The 22,779-nt window shown below is 44.7% G+C and overlaps 1 protein-coding gene across 4 annotated transcripts in view; it reads left to right on the top strand.

Annotated features, from left to right (window-relative positions):
• Positions 1–22,779, top strand: part of FAN1 (FANCD2 and FANCI associated nuclease 1) — a 37,138-nt gene that overhangs the window by 10,421 nt on the left and 3,938 nt on the right. For 2 of the 4 annotated variants that reach the window (XR_005216329.1, XM_037832858.1), the window contains exons 6-12: positions 5,217–5,348; positions 6,590–6,698; positions 7,748–7,867; positions 10,402–10,566; positions 11,029–11,179; positions 21,365–21,468; positions 22,035–22,229. Coding sequence is in view for 2 of the 4 variants with exons in the window: in XM_037832858.1 (XP_037688786.1) it covers positions 5,217–5,348; positions 6,590–6,698; positions 7,748–7,867; positions 10,402–10,566; positions 11,029–11,179; positions 21,365–21,468; positions 22,035–22,229 (976 nt within the window). In the remaining 2 variants the exon portion in view is untranslated. Of the gene's footprint in view, positions 1–5,216; positions 5,349–6,589; positions 6,699–7,747; positions 7,868–10,401; positions 10,567–11,028; positions 11,180–21,364; positions 21,492–21,961; positions 22,230–22,779 lie in introns of those variants that run through there. The other 2 variants (XR_005216330.1, XM_037832859.1) reach the window with 2 other exon arrangements.

Below are 22,779 nucleotides of genomic sequence, written 5' to 3'. Positions count from 1 at the left end.
TAAACTCTGAAGCCAGGCAGCACAAGGTCCAGTCTCTATACTATCGAACTGTGAAACCACTCTGTGCCTCAGTTTCCTCATTTTTAAAATGGGGAGAAATATAGTGTATCTTATACTTGTGTTGATACATGTAAGGTGCTTCAGCCTGGCTGTGGAGAGTGCTTAGTATATGATATTATTATAATTGTCATTAGTCCTGTTATAGCCAAGGGCAATTAACTTTTAGTTCCATAGATGACATAAACTATGGTTGACAAGTTCAAAAGAGGTGTTGGGGGGAAAATAAACCATCCCATATTCTTTTTAGAAAAGTAGGTAGGCTGTAAATAAGAAAAATAATTTTAATTCCCTTTGTTATGCAAAAGGACCCTTGTTATGCTGTTTCATTCTCATTAACATGTAAATGAAATTTTGGTTTAATTGACTTCAGGAAAGATATAACATTCTCACAATTCCTGGCAATCTGATTTTCTGAAAACCCTTTTTGCCATCCTTTGTACTTGAAATGATTTATCCTTTCTTTTTTTCTCCCCCTCATTTATTTAATAAAAATGAGCTGAGCATTGAAAATAGTAATAATGTACTTAGGTAATAGGGTTGCAATAGTGAACAAGCTGGAATCTTCACCCTCATGGGGTTAAGTTTCACTGGGAAGATAGAAAGTGTGAACAATAAATAGAAAAATTATGGCTTGTGCAAAGTGCTGTGATACTTGAGGGGCAGTCTGGAGAAGTTCTACCTTTGTGGAATACAGTGCCAGGGAAAGTCTGTCTCCCTGCAGATCTGCTAGTTGACTTGAGACTTAAGAACGAGGCAGAACTAGCCATCGAGGGTCTGAGTCCCTGCCTTCCAGGCAAGGAGATGAGCATGTGCAGGAGGCCCCGAGTAGAGTTACTGAGTGGATTAAACTCAAGAAAGATGTCTGTCGCCACAGCTCAGGACTGCCATGGGCAGTGGTGCAAGAAATTAGATGGGTGGGGGCTGGTGGTGCTCAGCCTCAGAGCCCTGACGAGCAGATGGAATTATCTTGTATCCCTGAGGAATGGGAAGCTGTTGAATAGTTTTAAGCAGGCAAGTGATCTTGTCCACATTTTCACCCCGTGGAAAGGGGTTAGGAGGGAGGAAGAGGGACTGCAGGAAGACACTTTAACTGTGGTGACAGTCTGGGTGAAGGTGATGACGGAGGCAGCGGCACTGCAGACAGCTGAATGCATGTGTGTCATGGCCCAAGAGGGCTTTCATAGCCAAAGGACCAAAGTACCAGACACGTTCTGAGACATGAGCTTTTTTTGGGGGGACTTACCTACAGGGTGGGAAGTCAAGTCACGTTGCCCTGAACGTAGGAGCTTCTCTGAATGGATACAGGAGCTGCTCTGAGTGGCGGCGGGTTCAGGGCTCAATGTGAAGATACTCCCCAAAAGCAGGGGGTACCAGGGAGTGGTTTATAAGGGTTAGGACAAAGACATTCAAATGGGTATGAGAGGAGTGGGACTCTTGTGATGTAAGGAGGGACTGATTGTAGTCAACAGGGAAGAGGGGAGGATGATATATTTTCTGGTAGCCTCGGGTGTCAAGGGGGAGGCAGTTTTAGGAAGGAGACAAGCTATCCCCGGAGGCTGATTTTTCAAGGAGACTAGGTCAAACTTTAACCATCCTAGGTCAAGAAAGCTGCTGTGTGCAGTCTTCAAGGCACTTGGGGAAGGCCATAGGCCTGGGGCTCCCACTGTATGAGATATTTTGGAAGTAGAAAAGACGAGGCTTGATTATAATTAGTTTGAGGGGAAGAAGGAAAGGAGTGAATAAAGGATGGCTGGCTTGATGACTTGGGTGGATTGGGAGAGAAGTATCAGGAGGGAGGGCAGTGCTGGCAGGGAATCAGTGTTTGAGATGCCAGGGAGCATTCAGCAGTGGCTGTCACGTATCAGCCTTGGGCATGCTGTCAGGAGCTCGGGGACGAGGTCTAGCCTGGAGACACAACCTGAGTCATGAACCTGTGGATGGTGTTTGAAGCCATGGAACTGGAGAAGAGAAGGAGTGAGCCCTGGCAGCCAGCACTTAGTGATAAGAAGTGAACGAGCAGTGGGAAAGTAGGAGGAAGTCCAGTAGCGTGTGAGACTTGAAAGCCTAGAGAAGAAAATGTTTCAAGGAGTGAGGATAGTTGTGTGAAATCTGCTAAGAGGTTGAGTAAATGCGGGGCCAGAAAAAGGACTGTTCGGTTTGGCAAGATGTGAGTTACTGGGGACCTGGGCAAGTGCAGCTACAGAGGAACATGCACAGGCAGCGTGGACATGAGAGCAGGGCCGTATCGGGGGAAGGAGACATGTGAAAACGACTCTTGGGAGTTTGGCTTTAAGGGATGTCAGAGAAGCAGCTGTAGCTGTCTTGAAATATGTGGCCAAGGTGGTTTTGTTTTGTTGTATTTTAAAGATGGGAGATACCATTGTGTGTGTGTGTGCGTGTGTGCTAATAGGGATGAGCCAGTAGAAGAGGAAAAGGTTGATGATGCTCGAGGCCCTGGTTGACCGGAGGAGGGAGACCTGGGGAAGGTGGGAGGGGCTGGGAGCCAGAGCACAGGATGGAGGTCAGAGCCGTGTGCGGGTGGGGATGTGTGTGTGTCTTGTGGCAGGAAGCTCAGAGGACCTTCCGATGGCTTCTGTGTTCTCAGAAGAAGCCTGGTGAGAATGCATCAGGGGTGGGTGTGACACAGGTAGGAAGTAGCCCGGGAAGGAGGTAGCAGCCTTGCAGAATGGAAAGCAGACTTCCCAGGGGAACAGGGTTGGATCGAGGTATAGTGGCAAGTGCTCATTTGCAGCCTGGTCTTGTATTAAAGTGAAACCAGTCAGTCTGGTCCTATAATTTTGTTCCCTGCAGAATTCAGGGATCTGGGTACAGGCTTCGAGGAAGCCTTAGTTGTGTACCCCATGGTTAGGGTTAACCAGGAGAAAAGGTGCATGGTGATGGTGGGTGCCGGATAATTGGCTCTGGGCTAGCTATGGAGGCATAAAAGGATGGGGGTACGTGGTGGGGAGGGGCTAATGGTTGGTGGGAACTTCATCGGTATCCTGATGAAGTTGAGGAATTCTTCAATCCATAAGTGAGCTGAAAGGATTGGAGGTGGGGGGCAGTGAGTCAGATCTTGGAATCAAGACTTTGAGGATGGTACAGTTCACTGGAGACAGACAAGGTTCTGAGTGGCGCGGGCATGGGGGTAGCTGAAGGGAAGTGGAAAAAGGGGAATAGGCAAGAAGGACATGGATGTCCTGGAACATCATGATGAAGCAAGGCAGTGAGTGAAAGGCTTCAGGCAATGACAAGAAGCAACTGGCCTGTGACTAGAAGCTGGCAGATGCCTGCAAGGTGGAAGCATTGGCTTCCAGGGAATAGGGGGCTTTCAACAGGGAAGAGTGACTTGGAAGCAGCAGTAGGACTCCTACATAGCTCTCAGTCCTGAGCTGGGAGGGCTATGAGAAGAGCCATTCTCCACTTGGGAGGGCTGGAGGGGCAGCTCTGTTCTCAGCCAGATTTCAGACAAGGTGTACAATAAAGAGAGGCGGAAGGGAGAGGCAGAGGGTGTGAGGAGCATGCCGTCCCAGTTTGGTGGAAGCTTTGGGAAGCAGGGCAGGTGGGTTTGGGTCACATAAGGGATGGTGTTCTGATTTGCTAATGCTGCTGTTTTGCAAAACACCAGAAATGGATTGGCTTTTATAAAAGGGGGGTTATTTGGTTACACAGTTACAGTCTTAAGGCCATAAAGTGTCCTAGGTAATGCATGAACAATAAGGTACCTTCACTGGAGAAAGGCCATTGGTATCCAGAAAACCTCTGTTAGCTGGGAAGGCACGCGGCTGGCATCTGCTTGCTCTCAGGTAGCATTTCAAAATGGCATTCTCCAAAATGTCTGTCTCAGCTACAGCTCTCATGTCCTTCTGTTTGTGAGCCCCCTTAAAAGACTCCAGTGAACTAATCAAGGCCCATGCTGAATGGGCGGGGCCACACCTCCATGGAAACATTCAATCAGGAGGTCATACTCTAACCAAAGGTATCACTCACAGTTGGGTGGGTCACATCTCCATGGAAACAACCTAATCCCAATATCTCACGAGGTTGGATTAAAAGATCATGGCTTTTTCTTGGGGGACATAATATATCCAAACTGGCACAGATGGGTACCGCCAGCGTTTGTCCCAGTGAGCTGAGGGGTGGCCTGGTGGCGATGGAGACCAACAGGAATGTGATGATGATGACGATGATGATGACGATGATGATGATGATGGTCTGGCGTAGGTGATCCGGGAGGATAGAACTCTATTCAAGCGGCTTTACCAGGCACAGGGCCCTCCTGGCTGCCGGCCACTCCTGCAGCTCCTGCCTGTGTGCGTGGCTGTGGTGGGAGGGATGCTCTTACCAGGCAGCCGTCAGCCTCCTGCAAGTTTTCTCCCTGTGGCACTCTCTGTTCTTCTTGGATTTAGAATTGCCCGGCAGTGTATTATTAAAGAATGGGATCAAAGAGTTCATGAGCAGATCTGTACATTTAGAGGTGGTTTCTTGTACACTGATTTTACAGTATTTGTACATACTGATCATGCATGTTTTCTTTTAGATGTAAGTCCAAAATACAATGAATGTGTACAGGAAAGTGTCACAGAATCAGTTGTTCAAGTGTCTTTGTTTTTGGTAGCTACAGATACGAGAAGTCGTCTTTCTTCAGCTGAGTGGTTTGGTAACATTTCAGCCTTGCCTTCTCCCAAAGAATTTCCCTGAAGTTTTTTTTTTGTTTTTTTTTTTAATACCCTAAGTAGTTCTCTTAGCTTGGGTAGCATCCTCTGGTTACCTCTGACTATAAATGATGAAGTTACCAAAACCACACCTTAATATAGTTCTGCAGTCAGTTGTGTGTTTACATGGCTGCTGCCAAATTGTTGATTGAATGAATGAGTACCATATCGGAAATGATGAGCTAATCAATACTACGTTTATATAATACATGCTATGTGTAAATGTTTTATATGTCTTCTAGGGCTGCCTGTGTTAGTTCTTCTGGGCCATTCCATGGGGTGATATGTTATATAATTACTATAATAAAATTTAAATAACCCTCATATTTTCAAAAACCAACTACAGAATTAGTTGTAGTGGGTGGAATGTGGTCATTTTCATGTTAAGTATTCATTCATATTTGAAACTTGGCTCATGGATTTTTTTTTTTTTTTGCACAGATATGCAGCGGCCACCCACATGCTGAATGACATTTCTGCTGCAATGGCTAGTGGGAACTGGAATGAAGCTAAGGAGCTCTCTCAATGTGCAAAGAAGGAATGGAACAAGTTGAAAAACCACCCTTCCCTGAGGTGAGATTGCCTTTTCTTAGGTACCTCCAAAACTTTACTTCTTGACCAAGTTGTTCCAACCACTTAAGGCAGTTTTTTTCATGATGAACAAACTCCTCTTGTTCTATGGTCAAACCACCTGTGGAGTCGAATCTTCTTGCTTGTGTAGAGTCCAAGTGCTGTGTGAAACGAGGTAATGTCTGAAAGTTTAAACTGAATTTTATATAATTCAGATCCCCATGCAGTAGTCATTCACGTGAACAAATAATTGGCTTTTAGCTTGCCATATTTTGGCATACTGGCATCCCTGAGTGTGAGTCAGTGGAATTTAAATGTGGGACAAATCCAGCAGCAGGACAGATATTGTGGGGGACATACGAGGTGTGTTCTTCTGATGGAAATTCAAGTTGGTGTTATTCTGAAAAAGAAACCTAAACTGAACATTTACTTTAAAAATTTACAGCACGTAATCTTTTATTTTTTTGTTGGATAAATGTTTTACATCTTTACGATTTGTTAAGAGATTTTCCCTTGTTGTTACATAGTGATGAGAAAAAAATGAGTTTTATCAATTGCCTCTTTCAGAAAGACATTTAGGACATAAGTTTCATAAAGAAATAATATTGACTTAAAAATCACAGCTTAGGAAAAAAATGTGAAAAACAAAACAAAAAAATCACAGCCAAGAATTTAAAATATTGCTTAGGACAGCAGGGTTGACAAACTACTTCTGTAAAAGGCTAGTTAGTATTTTATGCTTTGCAAGCCATGCAATCTCTTTGGCAGCTACTCAGTTCTGCCGTTGTAGTGGAAAAGGAGCCATGGATATTATACATGAGTGAGGGTGGCTGTGGTCCAAAAAAACTTTATGTGTGGGCACTGACATTTGAATTTCATGTAATTTCTGCATGGCACAAATAAATAGTCTCCTTTTGGGTTTTTTTTTTTTTCAACCTTTTAAAAATTAAAAAATAAAGTATTAGTTCCCAGGCCATACAAAAACAGCTAGTGGGCTCTGGATGTGGCCTGTGGGCCATGAGTTTGCTGACCTCAGTTAGAATATTAACAGTTGTTCACATTGTATTCCACAAAGTGACCTAGGAAATGATAGCTGGTCGTGAGAACATAGGTTTGTGGTGTATAAAATTGTACAAACCTAAAAGTATTTATAATATATATATTTTAAAAATATGGAATTCACTTTCTGTATTGCCTTACAGCAAATAAACCACGTTATTAAACTAGGTGCTTCTTCATTTTAGATACCATGAAGATTTACCACTCTTTCTGCGGTGTTTTACTGTTGGGTGGATTTATACAAGGATTTTGTCTCGAATGGTTGAAATATTACAGAGACTTCACATGTATGAGGTGAGAGCACAAGTCCCTGTCCCCCCTTCCCTCAGCTTTTTACTGATACATGAGTGAGGAGGTTGTGAGGGGAAACCTGGCCTTCAACATTTTTCACGTACTGGTTAGCACACAGTGATTTCATGAAAGCGTGTATAATGTAGGCAACATCACTGTCTTATGGGTTAGGCTGGAGCTGTTTTGTTTGCCGTGAATTTATGAGTTTGGTGCCAGGATGGCCCCAGGTGACCAAGCCCTGTAGAGAGCTCAGCCGGAGTCTCTGCAGCCCACAACTCAGTGTGTGATTCGGGGAGTCTCCAAAAATGTCATGTCCCCTTACTTTTCCCTGTCAATTGCCATGGATTGTCTGGAAATAATTTACAATCACAAGTCAGAGATTTATCTTATCCTCATTCTAAACACAGTGAGATTGCTAGAGGTAGCTTCTGCTATGTTTAATGTGTCTGTATATTGAAGAATGGTATTTTACAAAGAAGATAATGTTGAAGCTGGTGTTTTTGACCTGGGGTTGAATCCCAAGAGGATCTATGCAGTGGGCTTTGGGGGATCTCTGAACCCACAGATTGATTGTGCACTTTCTTGAGGTGAACCATCAGGTGTTTCACAGAGATCCATGAGCCACAAAACATGAACGTAAAGAACAGCAGGACAATCTGCATAAATATAGACCAGAGGGTCTCCCTATTGAAGCAGGAGATGGGATTGGAGTCGGCCCTCATGACTGTCCCGTCTACCCCAAAACACTGCAGCAGTTGGTCCCACCACGTGCTGGCTTCCAGTGCTCAGTGCCTCGAGCTCGATACAGGGAGCCTCGGCCATGGCCGACTCACCTCCAGAAAGCACTGCACAGTGTCCATGGGCTGCCTGGGTGCTTGCAGCTGCAGGGGCCTGGGTGGGGATCGGGATGCACAGGGAGGGTCTGCCCACGCCAGAAGGACTATCAGCTCTGGGTCCTGACCCTTAACTGAGGATGGAAGGATGTGTTTTATGAATATACTGTGATTCTACGTAGAATTCAACAAGCCTTTGTCTCTTTGTTGGTGCACTAGGAAGCCATCAAGGAACTGGAAGACCTTTTATCTCAGAGGATTTACTGTCCTGACAGCAGAGGCCGATGGTGGGATAGACTAGCTCTCAATTTACACCAGCACTTGAAACGTCTTGAACCAGTAAGCAGCACATAGATAGGCCTGAACCTTTTTTACCTCTATATGACTTTGTAAAATGTGGCAAAGTTTAAGGTATTTAACTTTTAAATACCTTAAAATCTATATGTAATTAGAACATGTATTTCTTTGGTTAACATCATTTTGTCTGTGTCCCTCCAGCCCCAAAAGAAATAACAGGGGCACTAAAACAAGCATTAAAGGAAAGACACGAAGCTTTTGTGTTCACTGATTTGGGAGATAGACGTGTTGGAGGGGAATCCATGTTGGGATGTAGGAGTTAAGGGAGAGGCAGAGTTGGATGTCTCAGCCCTGAGCAGTTGCCTGCCAAGAAGTACTTTCTGTTTTAGAGTTGGTGGCTTTATTCATTTGTTCTACAGGGATTCCAGCTAGAAAGATGGGTGAAAAAATCTTCCTCTCCTTGTCTTAGTATAGGTGCTTGATGAGCAAAGCTTTGCACTCCTGTGAGGTCTTTTGTTTGCCCTTGGGAAATGCACTGTTTGATGGGCCCTGAGCAGGGCAGCTTCTCTCCCCGTGTGACACACTGGAGCCAGCTCCTGGAAATACAGAGTGAGGTGGCCAGCCCGGGTGGGACTCCCAGGCTGCTGCTCAGCCAGGGGCACAGAGGCCCTTTGTGTGGCTGGTGCAGGCTCCACCCCATCTCCAGTCCAGCCCTGCATTTGGGTTGAATGGAGCAGACTGGCCTCTGTGAGCTTTATGTTTTTTCCAGTGGTGCGTTAAGCGAGTTAAGGTGACTGAGGGGTGGAAAAAAAACAACCATGGAATGTGAAAATATGACATCCTGTTTTACTGCCTCAAACTGAAAAAGTGCCTTGTTACCTTGAGAGCCTCAAGCCAGTGAATGCTGTTTTTCCCTCCTGGAGGCAGGTGGGGTGGGTGTTACCTTTACGTGTTTGTTTAGTCTGAAATAGCAAGAGAAAGTATCTGTTATCCCAGAGCCAAATATTGAGAAAGCTGGTATTTAGGTTGTTAAAGGAAAGTTTGAAAGATTTTACAGATTTTACAGGTTTCACCCTTGTTCACAGATCCGCTAAATAGGAACATTCCCTCAGGATTCTATGAGCCACTGAACTCATTTTTGAGGTTGAAGTAAAATATCCTTATTCCTTTTAACTTTCTCCCTAAGATCTTACTGGCCACACTTATATTCATGGTTTTGTTACCATTCCTGACATTCTTTCTGTCTGCCTTCATGAAGAACTGATGGACAAACTGCTGATTCTTGCACGTTGCTCAGCCCAGGGCCCCGGCAGGGCAGAGCTGGCCAAGCCAGGCCCTCTTGTGTCCACCTCTTCCCCTTGTGCCACCTGCTGCAAATAAACCGGGCATCTGGAATCCTTTTGGTCGCTCAGCTCCTGAGGGCCTGGCCTTTCCTTGATTTTCAGTAATTTTTTTTATTGTTTACCTATCTGACTCTCAGTACCCATAGGAGATTCACTTAACTTCCTCCAAACCATAGGTTCCCCATCCTGTAAACAAGGAACTGGGACTAGCCCTGATTATCCTGACTGCCTGTGAGAATCCCCTGGGAGCTTGGAAGTGTCGAATGGCTGCCTTCCCTGCCCTGGAGAATCACAGTCTGTGGAGCCGGGGTGGGGGCACATGTCCGCTTCACAGCTCCCAGGACACACTACTGTGAACCATGGTGCTAGGGGTCTCTCACTGAAGTCTCTTCCCGCCCGTGGTCCAGGGCTTCCGTGATGTTCAAGAACTTCGTAAGGCTATGGCCAAGGGCTTTACCGTGTTCCCAATGTATGGCAGGCAACTAGTATCAGGATGTGATCTGCACACTAAAAACATCCAAATCTATTATCTCACTGATATGAAAGAATTCAAATATGCAAGTTCACAGTCAGAGTACATGTTGCCTGGCCTGGGGTGAGGGTAGGAATGGAGAGTTGAGGCTTAATTGGTACGGGGTTTCTGTTTGGTAAGAGGGAAAAGTTTTGGCAATGGATGGTGGCGATGGTGGTACAACATTGTGAATATAATTAACATCACTGAATTGTGTATTTGAAAGTGATTAAAAGGGGAAATTTGGGGTAGCATGTGTTACCAGAATTAAAAAAAAAAGAAAAGCATTAGAACTGTATTCAATACAAGCAGTGAACCCTAATGTAAAGTACAGACTATAGTTAATAGTATAATTATAATAATATTCTTTCATCAGTTGTAACAAAGGTACCACATTAATGCAAAACATTAATATCAGGGAAAAACAGTAGTATGAGGGGGAGTATATAGAAACTACTTTCTCCATGAGTTTTCTGTAAATCTACAACTACTCTAATTTAAAAACAAAGAAAAAGAAAAAGAAGCTTAAAAATGTCAAGGTCATGAAATATAAGGAAAGACTGAGAAACAAATATCAGAATCAGATTTGGAAACACCCTTAATTTCTAGAAGTATTGGTTTGCTCATTTGCTAGTTCAGCAAAGCTGAGTAATTTACAGTGGGTTTTTCCTCCTGCCCTCAGGTCTTTTAAGATGCTGATGTGTGCCCCTGTTATTTGCTAGGCTATTAAGTGCATCATGGAAGGACTGGCAGATCCAGAAGTAAGAACAGGACATCGTCTTTCACTTTATCAGAGAGCTGTGCGCCTGAGGGAGTCTCCAAGCTGTAAAAAGTACAGGCATCTCTTCCGGACACTACCAGAGATAACTGTAGACGATGTTAAGCATGTAAGTAGATATCCTCTGGGCACTTTGGGTTTAAAGGTGGTTATGTGGCTTTTCTTTTTCTGAATGGAAGCAACCTAAGAACAGCCTTTACTGTATATTTTCTTTTTAGACACGGAAAAACGTCACTTCCATTTTGGACAGAGACTTGGCCATCTGCTCTCTGTTTTCACTCACACCCTCCCACTTAGCAAAGTTGGGTTTGTGAGTTCATACCTTGGTTTAACGTGACTTTCTGCAGACTCCCAAGGTGCTGAATCGCGCAGCATGTTGCCACTTTGGCCTGCTCAGTCAAGTGGGCCCTGAGGACAGGCTCCGGGAGCCAGACATCCTCCGCAGGGCCGGGCCAGTGGCCTGTCCGTACCCTCGTGGGAGTGCGCGTGCGGCCCCCACACCTGTGCTTGCTGCAAAGCACGGATGGCTTCTGCAAGGAGGCTAACCAGTGTCTTCCCTCTGCTGTCTTAGGTGACCGTCACGGGCCAGATGTGCCCACACAGTGGGATGGGCAAGTCGGTGTTCATGATGGAGGCGGCAGCAGCTGGCGCCCCTGCCACAGTGCTGTGTTCAGTCGAGGAGCTGGCACTGGCCTACTACAGACGCAGCGGCTTCGACCAGGGTAAACTGAGCCCCATTTCTTCCTCCCTATCTGCATGTGGACGAGCAGCACTGCAGAGCTGTCAGGCAGGAGTTGGTGGCTCTGCCCCAGTCCTCCACCCCCAAGAAGACACTGCTGGCCTGGGGGTGTGGAGGAGAGTCTCTCTGGCTACAGGGTTCTGGTCTGTTCCATCTCACATGAGAAGAGTGCCCCCGGTGGGATGTTAGAAGCAGCTATGACAGTCTGGCTCTCAGAGACCTTATTTCGGGCAGGGAGGACAAGAAAGGACAGAGGACTTCCCGAGATGCTGGCACCTAACAAACCTGCTAGAGCAGGTGAGTGGGGAGGTGAGGGCCAGGTGGCTGCTGAGAGGCGTGAGGAGGCCTCGTATTCAGGTACAAACTTTAAGGGGATTGAGGAACCAGCTTCTCCTGGGATGATACAGCACCGGTGGAACCAGAAAAGTTGTTAGAAAGAGCAGTGATTTGGATTCTTTGTGAGATGAGCTCTCTCTGTTCCAAATGTGGGAGGAGAATAAACATCTGTAAGAATTGGAGCTTCTCCTGTCTTCCATTCAAATAAATATGTGGCAATCACCCATCCTCCTCCTGCCACACACTTTTTGGGTGCATCTCCTGGGGAACTGAGTTAAATGGTGGCACCTTTGATGAAAGTCCAGGAAAGAAAAAACACTTGTTCTCACTGAACTGTGCTTCTCTTCTGACTTTCACTTTTCTTTGTTTTCTTTCTTACTGGTGAGAGAGGAAGAGGGGTGTGTGTGTGTGTAGGGCACATGTCAGTGTGGAGTGTATGAGTATGTGTGATGTGTGTGAGTGGGTGGTGTGTAAGTATGGGGTGTGTGTGTGTGTGTGAGTGTGTGTGGTGGTGCAGTGGTAGGTGGTCCACCACCTCTTGTGCCTGAGTTTTACATTGTGTTCTTGAGGCTGCTGCTGAGATGCTTTTTGTTTCTCTAAACCAGAAGAAGTGCAGTCAGATCAGGGTCAAGGTTGCTTCCAGTTCTATTTTCAGAGGTTGTTTATGGGGTTACTTGGCATCTTCTTTGTTTTGGATTCTGTAGGTTTCCCAGCTTAGAGTGTGTAACTGCTGTTGCAGGTAGAAAACACAGCTGTTGAAGGTGCTTAGTAGCTCTCCTGATTGGATCGTAAATGTAAAATAACAAGAAACCCCTGAGTTGTGCAAATGAACTCAGAATCTAAACACACTTCCACTGGCCAAGGACAGGGATGCCGAGCGCGCCACCATGGCAGATCGCGAAGCTGAATCCTGTTGCTTGTTTCCTTCACAGACCCCAAGGCCTCCTGCCCCGGCCCTGTGGGATGGTGAGGGGCTGGCCTCCTGCCTGTCCCCTCTTCCCCTTGGCCTGGGGGCCAGCTTTAGGGGGTTGGGACAGTTCAGAGAGTGACATGGAACCTTGTGAGGTCTGAGTTCTTCTCAGAGGGGTGGCCTGGGCAGGGCGAGTGGGCTGGTGGCCACAGGTAGCATGACCTACCCAAGACCAAGTAGGACGGAAGGAGGAGCTGTACCTTCATGCATGACAAAGCACAGATTTGGGAGCTGAGACTTGGCCACTTCAGAACAACCCAGTGAAGCACACACGTGTGAGTTTTAAAATGGCCTGACTACTTCTTTGAGATTTATAATGTAGTTTATTACAGGGGCCTTTTTAACAAAAATAGTTACAGAAATTGTACGCTTATAGAAAAACCATACGGAAAATACAGGGTTCCCATAAACCCCTCTATTATTAATGTTTTACATTACTGTGGTGCCTTTGTTACAACTGCTGAAACAGTAGTATTATAACTATACTATTAACTGTAGTTCTTAGTTTACATTAGGGCTCACTGTGTTGTTGAGTTCCATTTTAAAAAAAATTTTTATTCTACTAACATATATACAACCTAAAATTTCTCCTTTTAACCACTTTCATAGTGTCCTGTTAATTACATTCACAGCATTGTACTACCATTACCACCATCCATTACCAACACTTTTCCCTCACCCCAAACACACATTCTATGCCAATTAAGTATTAACTCTCCAATCTCTACACCCACCCTAACCCCCCTGGAAACCTGTATTCTAGTTTCTGACTATGAATTTGCTTCTTCTAATTATTTCATATCAGAGAGATCTTACAATACTTGTCCTTATTTCACTCAACATTATGTCTTCAAGTTTCATCTATTTTTTTATCATTTCTATCATTTTTTAATCATCTTTTTATCATTCCTTTATACAGCAGAATAATATTCCACTGTATGTATACACTACATTTTATTTATCCATGCATCTGTTGATGGATATTTGGGTTGCTTCCATTTTTTGGCAATTGTGAATAATCCCACTGTGCCAGTTTGAATGTATTGTGTCCCCCAAATGCCATTATCTTTGATGTAGTCTTGTGGGGCAGATTAGATTGGTGCTGATTAGATTTGCTTGGAATGTGCCCCACCCAGCTGTGGGTGATGACTCTGATGAGATATTCCCATGGAGACATGGCCCCACCCATTCAGGGTGAGCTTTTATCAGTGGAGCCATATAAATGAGCTGACTCAAAGAGAAGGAACTCAGTGCAGCTGTGAGTGATGTTTTGAAGAGGAGCAAACTTGCTAGAGAGGAACATCCTGGGAGAAAGCCATTTTGAAACCAGAACTTTGGAGCAGATGCCAGCCACGTGCCTTCCCAGCTAACAGAGGTTTTCCGGACGCCATTGGCCAACCTCCAGTGAAGGTACTCGATTACTGATGTGTTACCTTGGACACTTTATGATCTTAAGACTGTAACTGTGCAGCCAAATAAACCCCCTTTTTATAAAAGCCAATCCATCTCTGGTGTTTTGCATTCTGCAGCATTAGCAAACTAGAACAGATTTTGGTACCAGAGAAGTGGGGTGCTTTTGCTGCTGAGTTTGCAAATACCAAATATGTTGGAATGGCTTTTCAAATGGATAAAGGGAAGATTCTGGAAGAATTGTGAGGAGCTGGATAGAAAAGGCCAAAACTTCTTTAAAGAGACTGTTTATGGAAATATGGACTCTAAAGATACTTCTGATGAGGACTTGAGCAGAAATGATGAGTGTGTTGTTGCAAACTGGAAGAAAGGCGATCCTTGTTTTAAAGTGGCAGAGAATTTGGCAAAATTGAGTCCTGGTGTCAGATGGAAGGAAGAATTTGAAAGCGACAACCTGGAATACTTAGCTGAGGAGATCTCCAGATTACATGTGGAGGATGTACCCTGGCTGCTTCTTGCAGCTTATAGTAAAATGAGAGCGGAGAGAGATTAACTTAGAACTGAACGCTTGGGTTCAAAGAAACCAGAAGCTGATGGCTTGGAAAATTACAAGCTTCCAGGGGGTGGAATCCCAGAAGCTACAGCCCAATGTGAGGAAGTAACCAAACATGGAACCCAGCCGCCATTTCAGTACAAGCCAAGATTGGAGACGGAATTATCCAGAAAGGATTTGTGGAAACTTCTGTTGTCTGATGGCTTTGACCCCTGCATGCTTCATGTGAAGCCAACAGAATTTTTGCGAGATCTTTACAGACAGAGCCATTGCCAGTCTGGACTGGAGAAGACAGACAAGGAACAAACTGAAGGAAAAACTTCTTCAAAGACAGAGCCATGGAGGTTGAGGTCTGGAGTCAAGAGGTCTTTGGCTGGGAGAGCGGAGTGGCTCACACGCATGGAAAAGGTGAGTTTGCACTGGAAGTCGAGGGCGGGCCTTCCGCCTCGATGCTCAGGAAATGTCTTGCCACCCCAAGCCCCAAAGAGGGTAGAGCACATTCCCAGGGAACTGGGGAGAGCCTGGCTGCCACCACACTGTTCTGAAGGGGTTGAGCATGTGCCCTGGAGATGGAAGGGAATCCGGGAGCTGTCCCGATGTTTGAGGAGGGTGGGGCCGAGAAGGTGGTCTCCCCAATGTGTGGATACGTTGGAGCACTCACCCAAGTGTTTGGAGAGGAAAGGGCTGCCACAAAGGCCCTTAGGAAGGGTTAGACTCCCGCTCTCTGAAGCCCCAAGGATGCAATGTTGTTCTGTAAATGACTCTCAGACTTTGAAATCTAATGGAGTTTGTCCTGCGGGTTTTAGGAACTGTTTTGGTCCTGTTAACTCTGTTTTCCTTACTGTTTCTCCTTATGGCAATGGGAATGTTTATCCTATGAATGTCCCTCCTTTGTGTATTGGAAGCATATAACTTGTTTTAAGTCCACAGATCCAAAGCTAAAGGAGAATTATGCCTTAGGACCCACCACGCCTGTAATTGATTTTGATAGGATCTTGTACTTAACTTTTGCTACTGAAATGATTAAAGTTTTTGTGATTTTGTGATGTAATGAATGTATTTTGTGTTTGGAAAGATAATGTCATTTTGGGGTCCAGGGGGTGGAATGTGCCAGTTTGAATGTATTGTGTCCCCCAAATGCCATTATCTTTGATGTAGTCTTATGGGGCAGATGTTTTGGTGCTGATTAGATTCGCTTGGAATGTGTCCCACCCAGCTGTGGGTGATGACTCTGATGAGATATTCCCATGGAGACATGGCCCCACCCATTCAGGGTGGGCCTTGATCAGTGGAGCCATATAAATGAGCTGACTCAAAGAGAAGGAACTCAGTGCGGCTGTGAGTGATGTTTTGAAGAGGAGCAAGCTTGCTAGAGAGGAACATCCTGGGAGAAAGCCATTTTGAAACCAGAACTTTGGAGCAGATGCCAGCCACTTGCCTTTCCAGCTAACAGAGGTTTTCCGGACGCCATTGGCCATCCTCCAGTGAAGGTACTCGACTACTGATGTGTTACCTTGGACACTTTATGGTCTTAATACTGTAACTGTGTAGCCAAATAAACCCCCTTTTTATAAAAGCCAATCCATCTCTTGCGTTTTGCATTCTGCAGCATTAGCAAACTAGAACACCCACTATGAACATCGGTGTGCAAATATCTGTTTGAGTCCCTGCTTTCATTTCTTTTGGGTTTATACCATATAACTACGAAGTCATATGGTAGGTCTATACTTAACTTTCTGAGAAACTGCCAAACTGTTTTCCAAAGTGGCTGCACCATTTTTCATTCCCAGGAACAATAAATGAGTGTTCCTGTTTCTCGCATCCTCTCCAACACTTGTTATTTTCTGTATTTTTAATAGTAGCCATTTTAGTATGTATGAAATAGTATCTCATTGTGGTTTTTTTGATGCAATTTTATTAAGATATAGTCACATACCATACAATCATCCAAAGTGTACAGTCATTTGTTCACAGTATCATCATACAGTTGTTCATTCATCACCACAATCAGTTTTTTTGAACATTTTAATTACTCAAAAATATATATATATAAGTAAAAAAGAACACCCAAAACATCCCATGCTTCCCACCCCCCCACCCCTCATTATTCATTTACTTTTTGTTGCCATTTTTCTACTCATCTGTCCATACACTGGATAAAGGGAGTGTAAGCCATAAGGTTTTCACAGTTACACGGTCACACCATATAAGCTATATAGTTATATGATCATCTTCAAGAATCAAGGCTACTGGGTTGCAGTTCAACAGTTTCAGGTATTTCCTTCTAACTATTCTAATACATTAAAAACTACAGAGGGATATCTGTATAATGCATAAGAATAACCTGCAGAATGACCTCTTGACTACGTTTTAAATCTCTTAGCCACTGAAACTTTATTTTGTTTCATTTCTTGTCCCCCTTTTGGTCAAGAAGACGTTCTCAATCCCACAATGCCAGGGCCAGGCTTATCCCCGGGAGTCATTTCCCATGTTGCCAGGGAGATTTACGCCCCTGGGAGTCATGTCCCATGGGGAGGGCAGCAAGTCCATCTGCTGAGTTGGCTTAGATAGAGAGGCCACATCTGAGCAATAGAAGAGGTTCTCTAGCGGTGACTTTTAGGCACAATAATAAGTAGGCTTGGCCTCTCCTTTGTGGTAACAAGCTTCATAAGGGCAAGCCCAAGATTGAGGGCTTGGCCTTCTAAATTGGCTGTCCCCAAGGCTTGTGAGAATATCAAGAAGTCCCAAGTGGGGAAGTTGAATATTTCCACATTTTCCCCAGTCCCTCAAAGGGGCTTTGCAAACGCACTTTTATTCTCTGTCCAAATTACTCTGGGACACACCAGGACTTCACACTAACCTGTACAAACTAACAAGATCTCACTCCCTCTTCAGGGTTCCATGTAATTATGGTGTTTGAATAAACTGACCATACAAGTTAAATTATGTAGTGTTACGGAAAATACAGATTTTGTACCAAATAAGCTTCCGTTCCTTTGGTCTCATGTAGAAGTTGAAGTTTTAAACCACAGTTAATATCATCCTTTACCCTTTAGTTTGAGTTAACTTTAGTCCAAACCGAGTTCATTTCATTCGTATCTCTAATTGAAATCTGATCTCTTTTTCCACTTCTTTAACAGTTGCTGTATGGGGTAATGCTGACATTCATAGCTCTGGCTCTGAGTCTCAGGTGTCACACAGATACCCAAAGTTCCAGGGACTGACCAGGTTATACACGAAGAGCTCAGCATCTCAGAATTTAGAAATAGTCGGCAATAGATGTGACTGCTATAAGAGCTTACAATCTAGGGACTTTTACAATAAGCCTTTCTCTGATAACCTGTGCTCTCAGATTCAATTCTCAGAGTTTGCACATTATAGTTAGACCATATTAGTGAGGCATTATAATGTTTGTCTTTTCATTTCTGGCTTATTTCACTGAACATACTGTCCTCAAGGTCCTTTCACCTAGTTGCATTCCTCCAACTTCTTTCCTTCTTGTAGCCACTCAGTATTCCGTTTTATGTACACACCATAGCTCGCCTTTCAGTTCATCAGTCGATGTGCCCTTAGGTCACCTCCATCCATTGCAATCTCACTGAGTTTTGATTTGCATTTTCCTAATGGCTAATGATGTTGAGCATCTTATCATGTCTGCTTCTAATCTTTTGCTCTTTTTTTAAGCTCTCTGTTAGGGAAGATATTGAATATACCTTCCTCAAAGGTAGAGAAGAGTGTATAATGTACCCCTCCTACCTACCCAGCTTCATGCAACCTTCTTTCTTCTAGGTTCCATACCCCCACACCCTCCACCACCTCCCCAAGTTTTAGAACAGACCCCAGGTGTTCTCTCTCTTCATCTGGCCATAGCCTTGTTGTGTGGCTCCCATGGCTTACTCCAGGGTGAGACATCCATCAGGTCCATCTGTCTTTGTCTCTAGGCTGGACCGTCCTTGTCCCCATGCTGTAGTGACTGGTTTTAAGGACACTCTGCAGTTTCTAAATGTGAAAATCAGGGACCTTATTTCACTTCAGTACCATGTGAGTGCTCAGAAGGCTAAAGGAATATAAAATGACAGCAGCAAGATTGAATTTTATTTTTTTAAAAATGGGTATCTTTCTGATTAGTTAAATAAGATTAATTAAATAAGATTAATCTACGTAGTGTCTTTATTACTTCCACAGAAGGGGTGACACTGTTGAAGAAGCGCAAACACCAGTGCAGACAGAGAATGCAATAGACCAGAAAAGGTTAGAAACACCAGAATAGAAGGCAAGTTCCAGTCCCCGGATAAGCTGCAGGAGACATGTAGATGGCACTGTGGCTGAAGGCTGCGAGCGGGCACGAGGGCCCAGTCCGGCCCAGGGTGGGCAGGGAGGGAACTGAGCACGGTGGATGCTGGCAGTGAGCTGTGAGCCTGAAGCACAGACCGTAGGCCCATCTACAGAATAAAATCTCTGCTATTCTGCTGTGTACGATATTTTCTTCATTTATTCAAATTGAATGTAATGAAAATGAGCCACCAGTCTTTATTTGAAAGGGGAATTTTGTGTAAGGGCAGTCTTAGACCCCCTCCAGAAGTGTTCTTCTACAAATGATTTTACTGATACAAATTCATAGCTTGGGCCTTAGAGTTCAGGAGTGTTTTTATTGTTTTGTTTTTTTTTTTCTGTATTCCTGACTGAAAAATGAACATACTAGTACCGAAAGCTTATTCCAGTGTCATTCTAGTTGGGCAAGAGCCCAATATTCTCCTTAGAAAATTAGATATCAAGTTACCATTTGATCCAGCAATTGCACTTCTCGGTATATACCCAGAAGATCTGAAAGCAGTGACACGAACAGGTATTTGCCCACCGATGTTCATAGCAGCATTATTCACAATTGCCAAGAGATGGAAACAACCCAAATGTCCTTCAACAGATGAGTGGATAAACAAAATGTGGTATATACACACGATGGAATACTATGTGGCAGAAAGAACTAACGAGGTCATGAAACATATGACAGTATGGATGAAACTTGAAGACGTAATGCTGAGTGAAATAAGCCAGGCACAAAAAGAGAGATACTGTATGTTATCACTAATGTGAACTCTGTGAAAAACGTAAAATAAATGTTTTATATTGTAGAATGTAGGGAACCTAGAGATAGAAACTAGTGAAGGGAGAACAATAATCGAGTAAGAACAGATAAGCTATTGAGGGTAATCTCAATGTTATGGGAATGTTCAGGAATGTTTATGGTTTGCAAATTTTCATGTTGGAAGCAATGTAGTTATTTTAGATTGTTTTTCTTATTCCTTTGTTTTGATAGGGTTTATTAATTTTCTTGGGTTATCGTAGGGACATATGAAAGCAATGTAGTTATTTTAGATTATTGGTTTTTCTTATTCCATTGTTTGGTTATGGTTTGTTAATTTTATTGGGGTATGGTAAGAACATTGGAAGCAAAGTAGTTATCTTAGGTTATTTGTTTTTCTTAACCCTTTGCTTTGCTTGAAGTGTTTTTTTGTTGTTTGGTGTTTTTTTTGTTTTGTTTTGTTTTGTTTTGTTTTTTAATTTTTCGATAAATAAAGTTAAGAAAAATTATCTGGTAAGGAAAAAAAAAAAAAAGAGCCCAATATCCCGGCCAAAGGTTTCTAGTAAAACTCGGAGGACAAACACCTTGTAAAGTAGGTATCATCATGGGCCTCATTTGAACTGTGAGTTCTCTTTTCCAAGCTGACAGTGACTGCAGCCAGTGCTCCTAAATGGATGTGATATTCTGCCTTCCATACTTTCTGTCTTCATTATGGCAGTAAAATATACTATTAAAACTGTAGAAAAAGAAAAGAAAAAAGAAAAAAAAGGGGGGGATTGGTTGCAGCTGGGAGCATGAGTGAGTCCTGCTGTTCTGCTGCCATCCATCTGAATCAGGGAGACAAAAGGCCTCAGCGGGTGGGACAGGGAGGACGAGTGAACAAGGCCGCCCGATGGTGGGCTCCGCTCCACCCCAAGTGCAAGAAGTCCTGCAGGCCCAGCCCCAAAGCACACACCTGGGCCCTGGTTGCGCTCTGCCTCTCCGCTGTCCCGTGCACTCAGAGGAACGAGGCCTGGGGACCAGGGTCTGGTGCAGCAAGGTGGAAATGCTGCCCCTGTCCGTAGGAGGAGGCAGTGAAGTGTGGACAGGTCCTCGCTTAATATAAAGCAAAGGGACGCTCCACCTGCTGTGGCAGACAGGGCTGTGGGCGCTTGATTGCTCCGAGCTTGTTCCCCGTCAGTGACGTTTGTGCATGAGTGAGGAGGGGGAGCCTGAAGTAGACGCTCTTTAAGGTTGAAGGTTGATGTAAAAGCTTTGGATATGAGAAACACTGGAATGCTTTGTTCAGGTGGAAGCAGTGTAGTGCTTGGCCAGATAAGATGAATTCAAAGGAACTCAGGATGCAGGGTCATCTGACGTCGCCCTGGGCTCCCAGGCTGCTGGCCCTCTCCTGTCGGACTGTTCAGGCAAGTGTTTCCCACACTTGCATCAGAAGCCACCGGGCGGGGACTGCGGGCCCAGCCCAGACTTATTAAATCGGAACCTCAGGAGCCTGACGATGGAATCTGCCTTTTTAAAACAAAACAAAAAGTGAACCATTGCTTTATGGTTTTGAACTGTTCATTTGAACTTTTCCATGAGTCCTAAGATTGGAATGTAGGATTGTTAGTCACCGGTTAGATGAAGTTCTGTACATAAACAATATATGTAAAAAAAATGAGCCAGGAATGGCATGAGGATAGCATATGCTTCTGAATCTAAGCTATTCCTCTCATTCCCTTGAAATTGAGTGTGCGGTGGGTTACAATCGTTCTTTTTCAAAATAGACACAACTGTTTGATTTTCCCTTTGCCTCCCTATGTGTGACTTGCCGTAGGGATTCACGGAGAAGGGTCCACCTTTACTACGCTGTTCGGCCTCCTTCTGTGGGATGTCATCTACATGGATGGGATACCGGACGTCTTCAGAAACGCCTACCAGGTATCTGAGGAATGCAGCGCTGGGTGCGTACTTTTAGGAAGCAGACTTTTCTGTGCATCTGGGATAAGGCTCACCTGGGGTTAGAAACGGTTTTTTGTTACTGTCTTTGGGGTTGTTCCCACCTCATGGTGCTAATTCCATTGTAAGAATACCTTTTAAGTTTCTAAGTTTTTATGGAATTTGAAACTTAAGTATCTTAGTTTTAAAATTTTTAAGTCTAACTTACCTTCCACGTTCTACTTTAAGCTTTCAGCATCCAGTGCAGTTAGCGCCATCTGCCCTGTCCCAGGTGCTGTGCCAGGGGCTTTCCCGTTGCTATCACAGGGCCCTACCGGGAGACCCCCTGACTGACTCTAGAAGCACAACTGTGAAAAGAAAGCCAGTGCAATAAACTGCTTTTAGATCACTTGGATCACTTTTGACAGATCTTTTGAGAAAAGGAAAAGTGAATGTGTGAATTGAATCAAATTGGCCCAATTTTCACATTGTACAGGAATTGAATATTCCAGATCCATCCAGTTCCCTCCAGGCCCACTCTGAGAGCGCTTGTTTTCCCCGTGGCACAGGCCCTCCCGCTGGACTTGTGTACAGACAGCTTCTTCGCAAGCAGGAGGCCGGCCCTGGAGGCCAGGCTGCGGCTGATGTGCGGTGCCCCCGCTGAGACCCTGTGCACCTGGGTTGCAGCAGCGTGGCAGGCGCAGGCAGGCAGGGTGGCTGCCCTGGTCAGCTGGGATCGCTTCACCTCTCTTCAGCAAGCACAGGTACAAGGAACTGTCACCTGCGAGACACAGTGAGCCCAGAGCGCATGGTACTCTGGTACCTCCCAAGTGCTGCCACCCAGGGCCTTGTTGGCAACTGTAGCAAAATACACACATGCACACACACAGATGTCTGTTTTATGTTTGTGCACGTGCATGTATATAAATTATGTATGTGCATATATATAATACCCCACACCCCAGCCCAGGTGCCACTGCCATTGAAGGGAACACATTAGGGCACACAGAAAAGCCCCAGTTATCCCTTTGTCACCCAAGTTAGCAGCTAGCCTCTGCCTCACCTGCAGCTCCTTGTCCCTGGAGCTAGCTGCCTGGGCCTCTGCAAGCCATCACTGTCCAAGTCTGCAGCGCTTGTTCCACATTCCTTTGACCTCAGCTGTGTCCCAAGGTTTTCCACAGTGGGCAGAAGTATGGCACACAACCAAAGGAAAACATTTCCCCAGAGTTTGCCAAAAAGAGTGTTAGCCAATGGCTCTGAAGCCCCAGGGTGAGATCCACAACAGCAACTGACTTGCTTGGAATACATTTCTGT

The sequence above is a fragment of the Choloepus didactylus genome, chromosome 4 (assembly GCF_015220235.1).
Source record: "Choloepus didactylus isolate mChoDid1 chromosome 4, mChoDid1.pri, whole genome shotgun sequence".
Taxonomy (NCBI): Eukaryota; Metazoa; Chordata; class Mammalia; order Pilosa; family Megalonychidae; genus Choloepus; species Choloepus didactylus.
The sequence above is the reverse complement of the archived record's forward strand: the minus strand, read 5'-3'. Positions and strand labels throughout refer to the sequence as shown.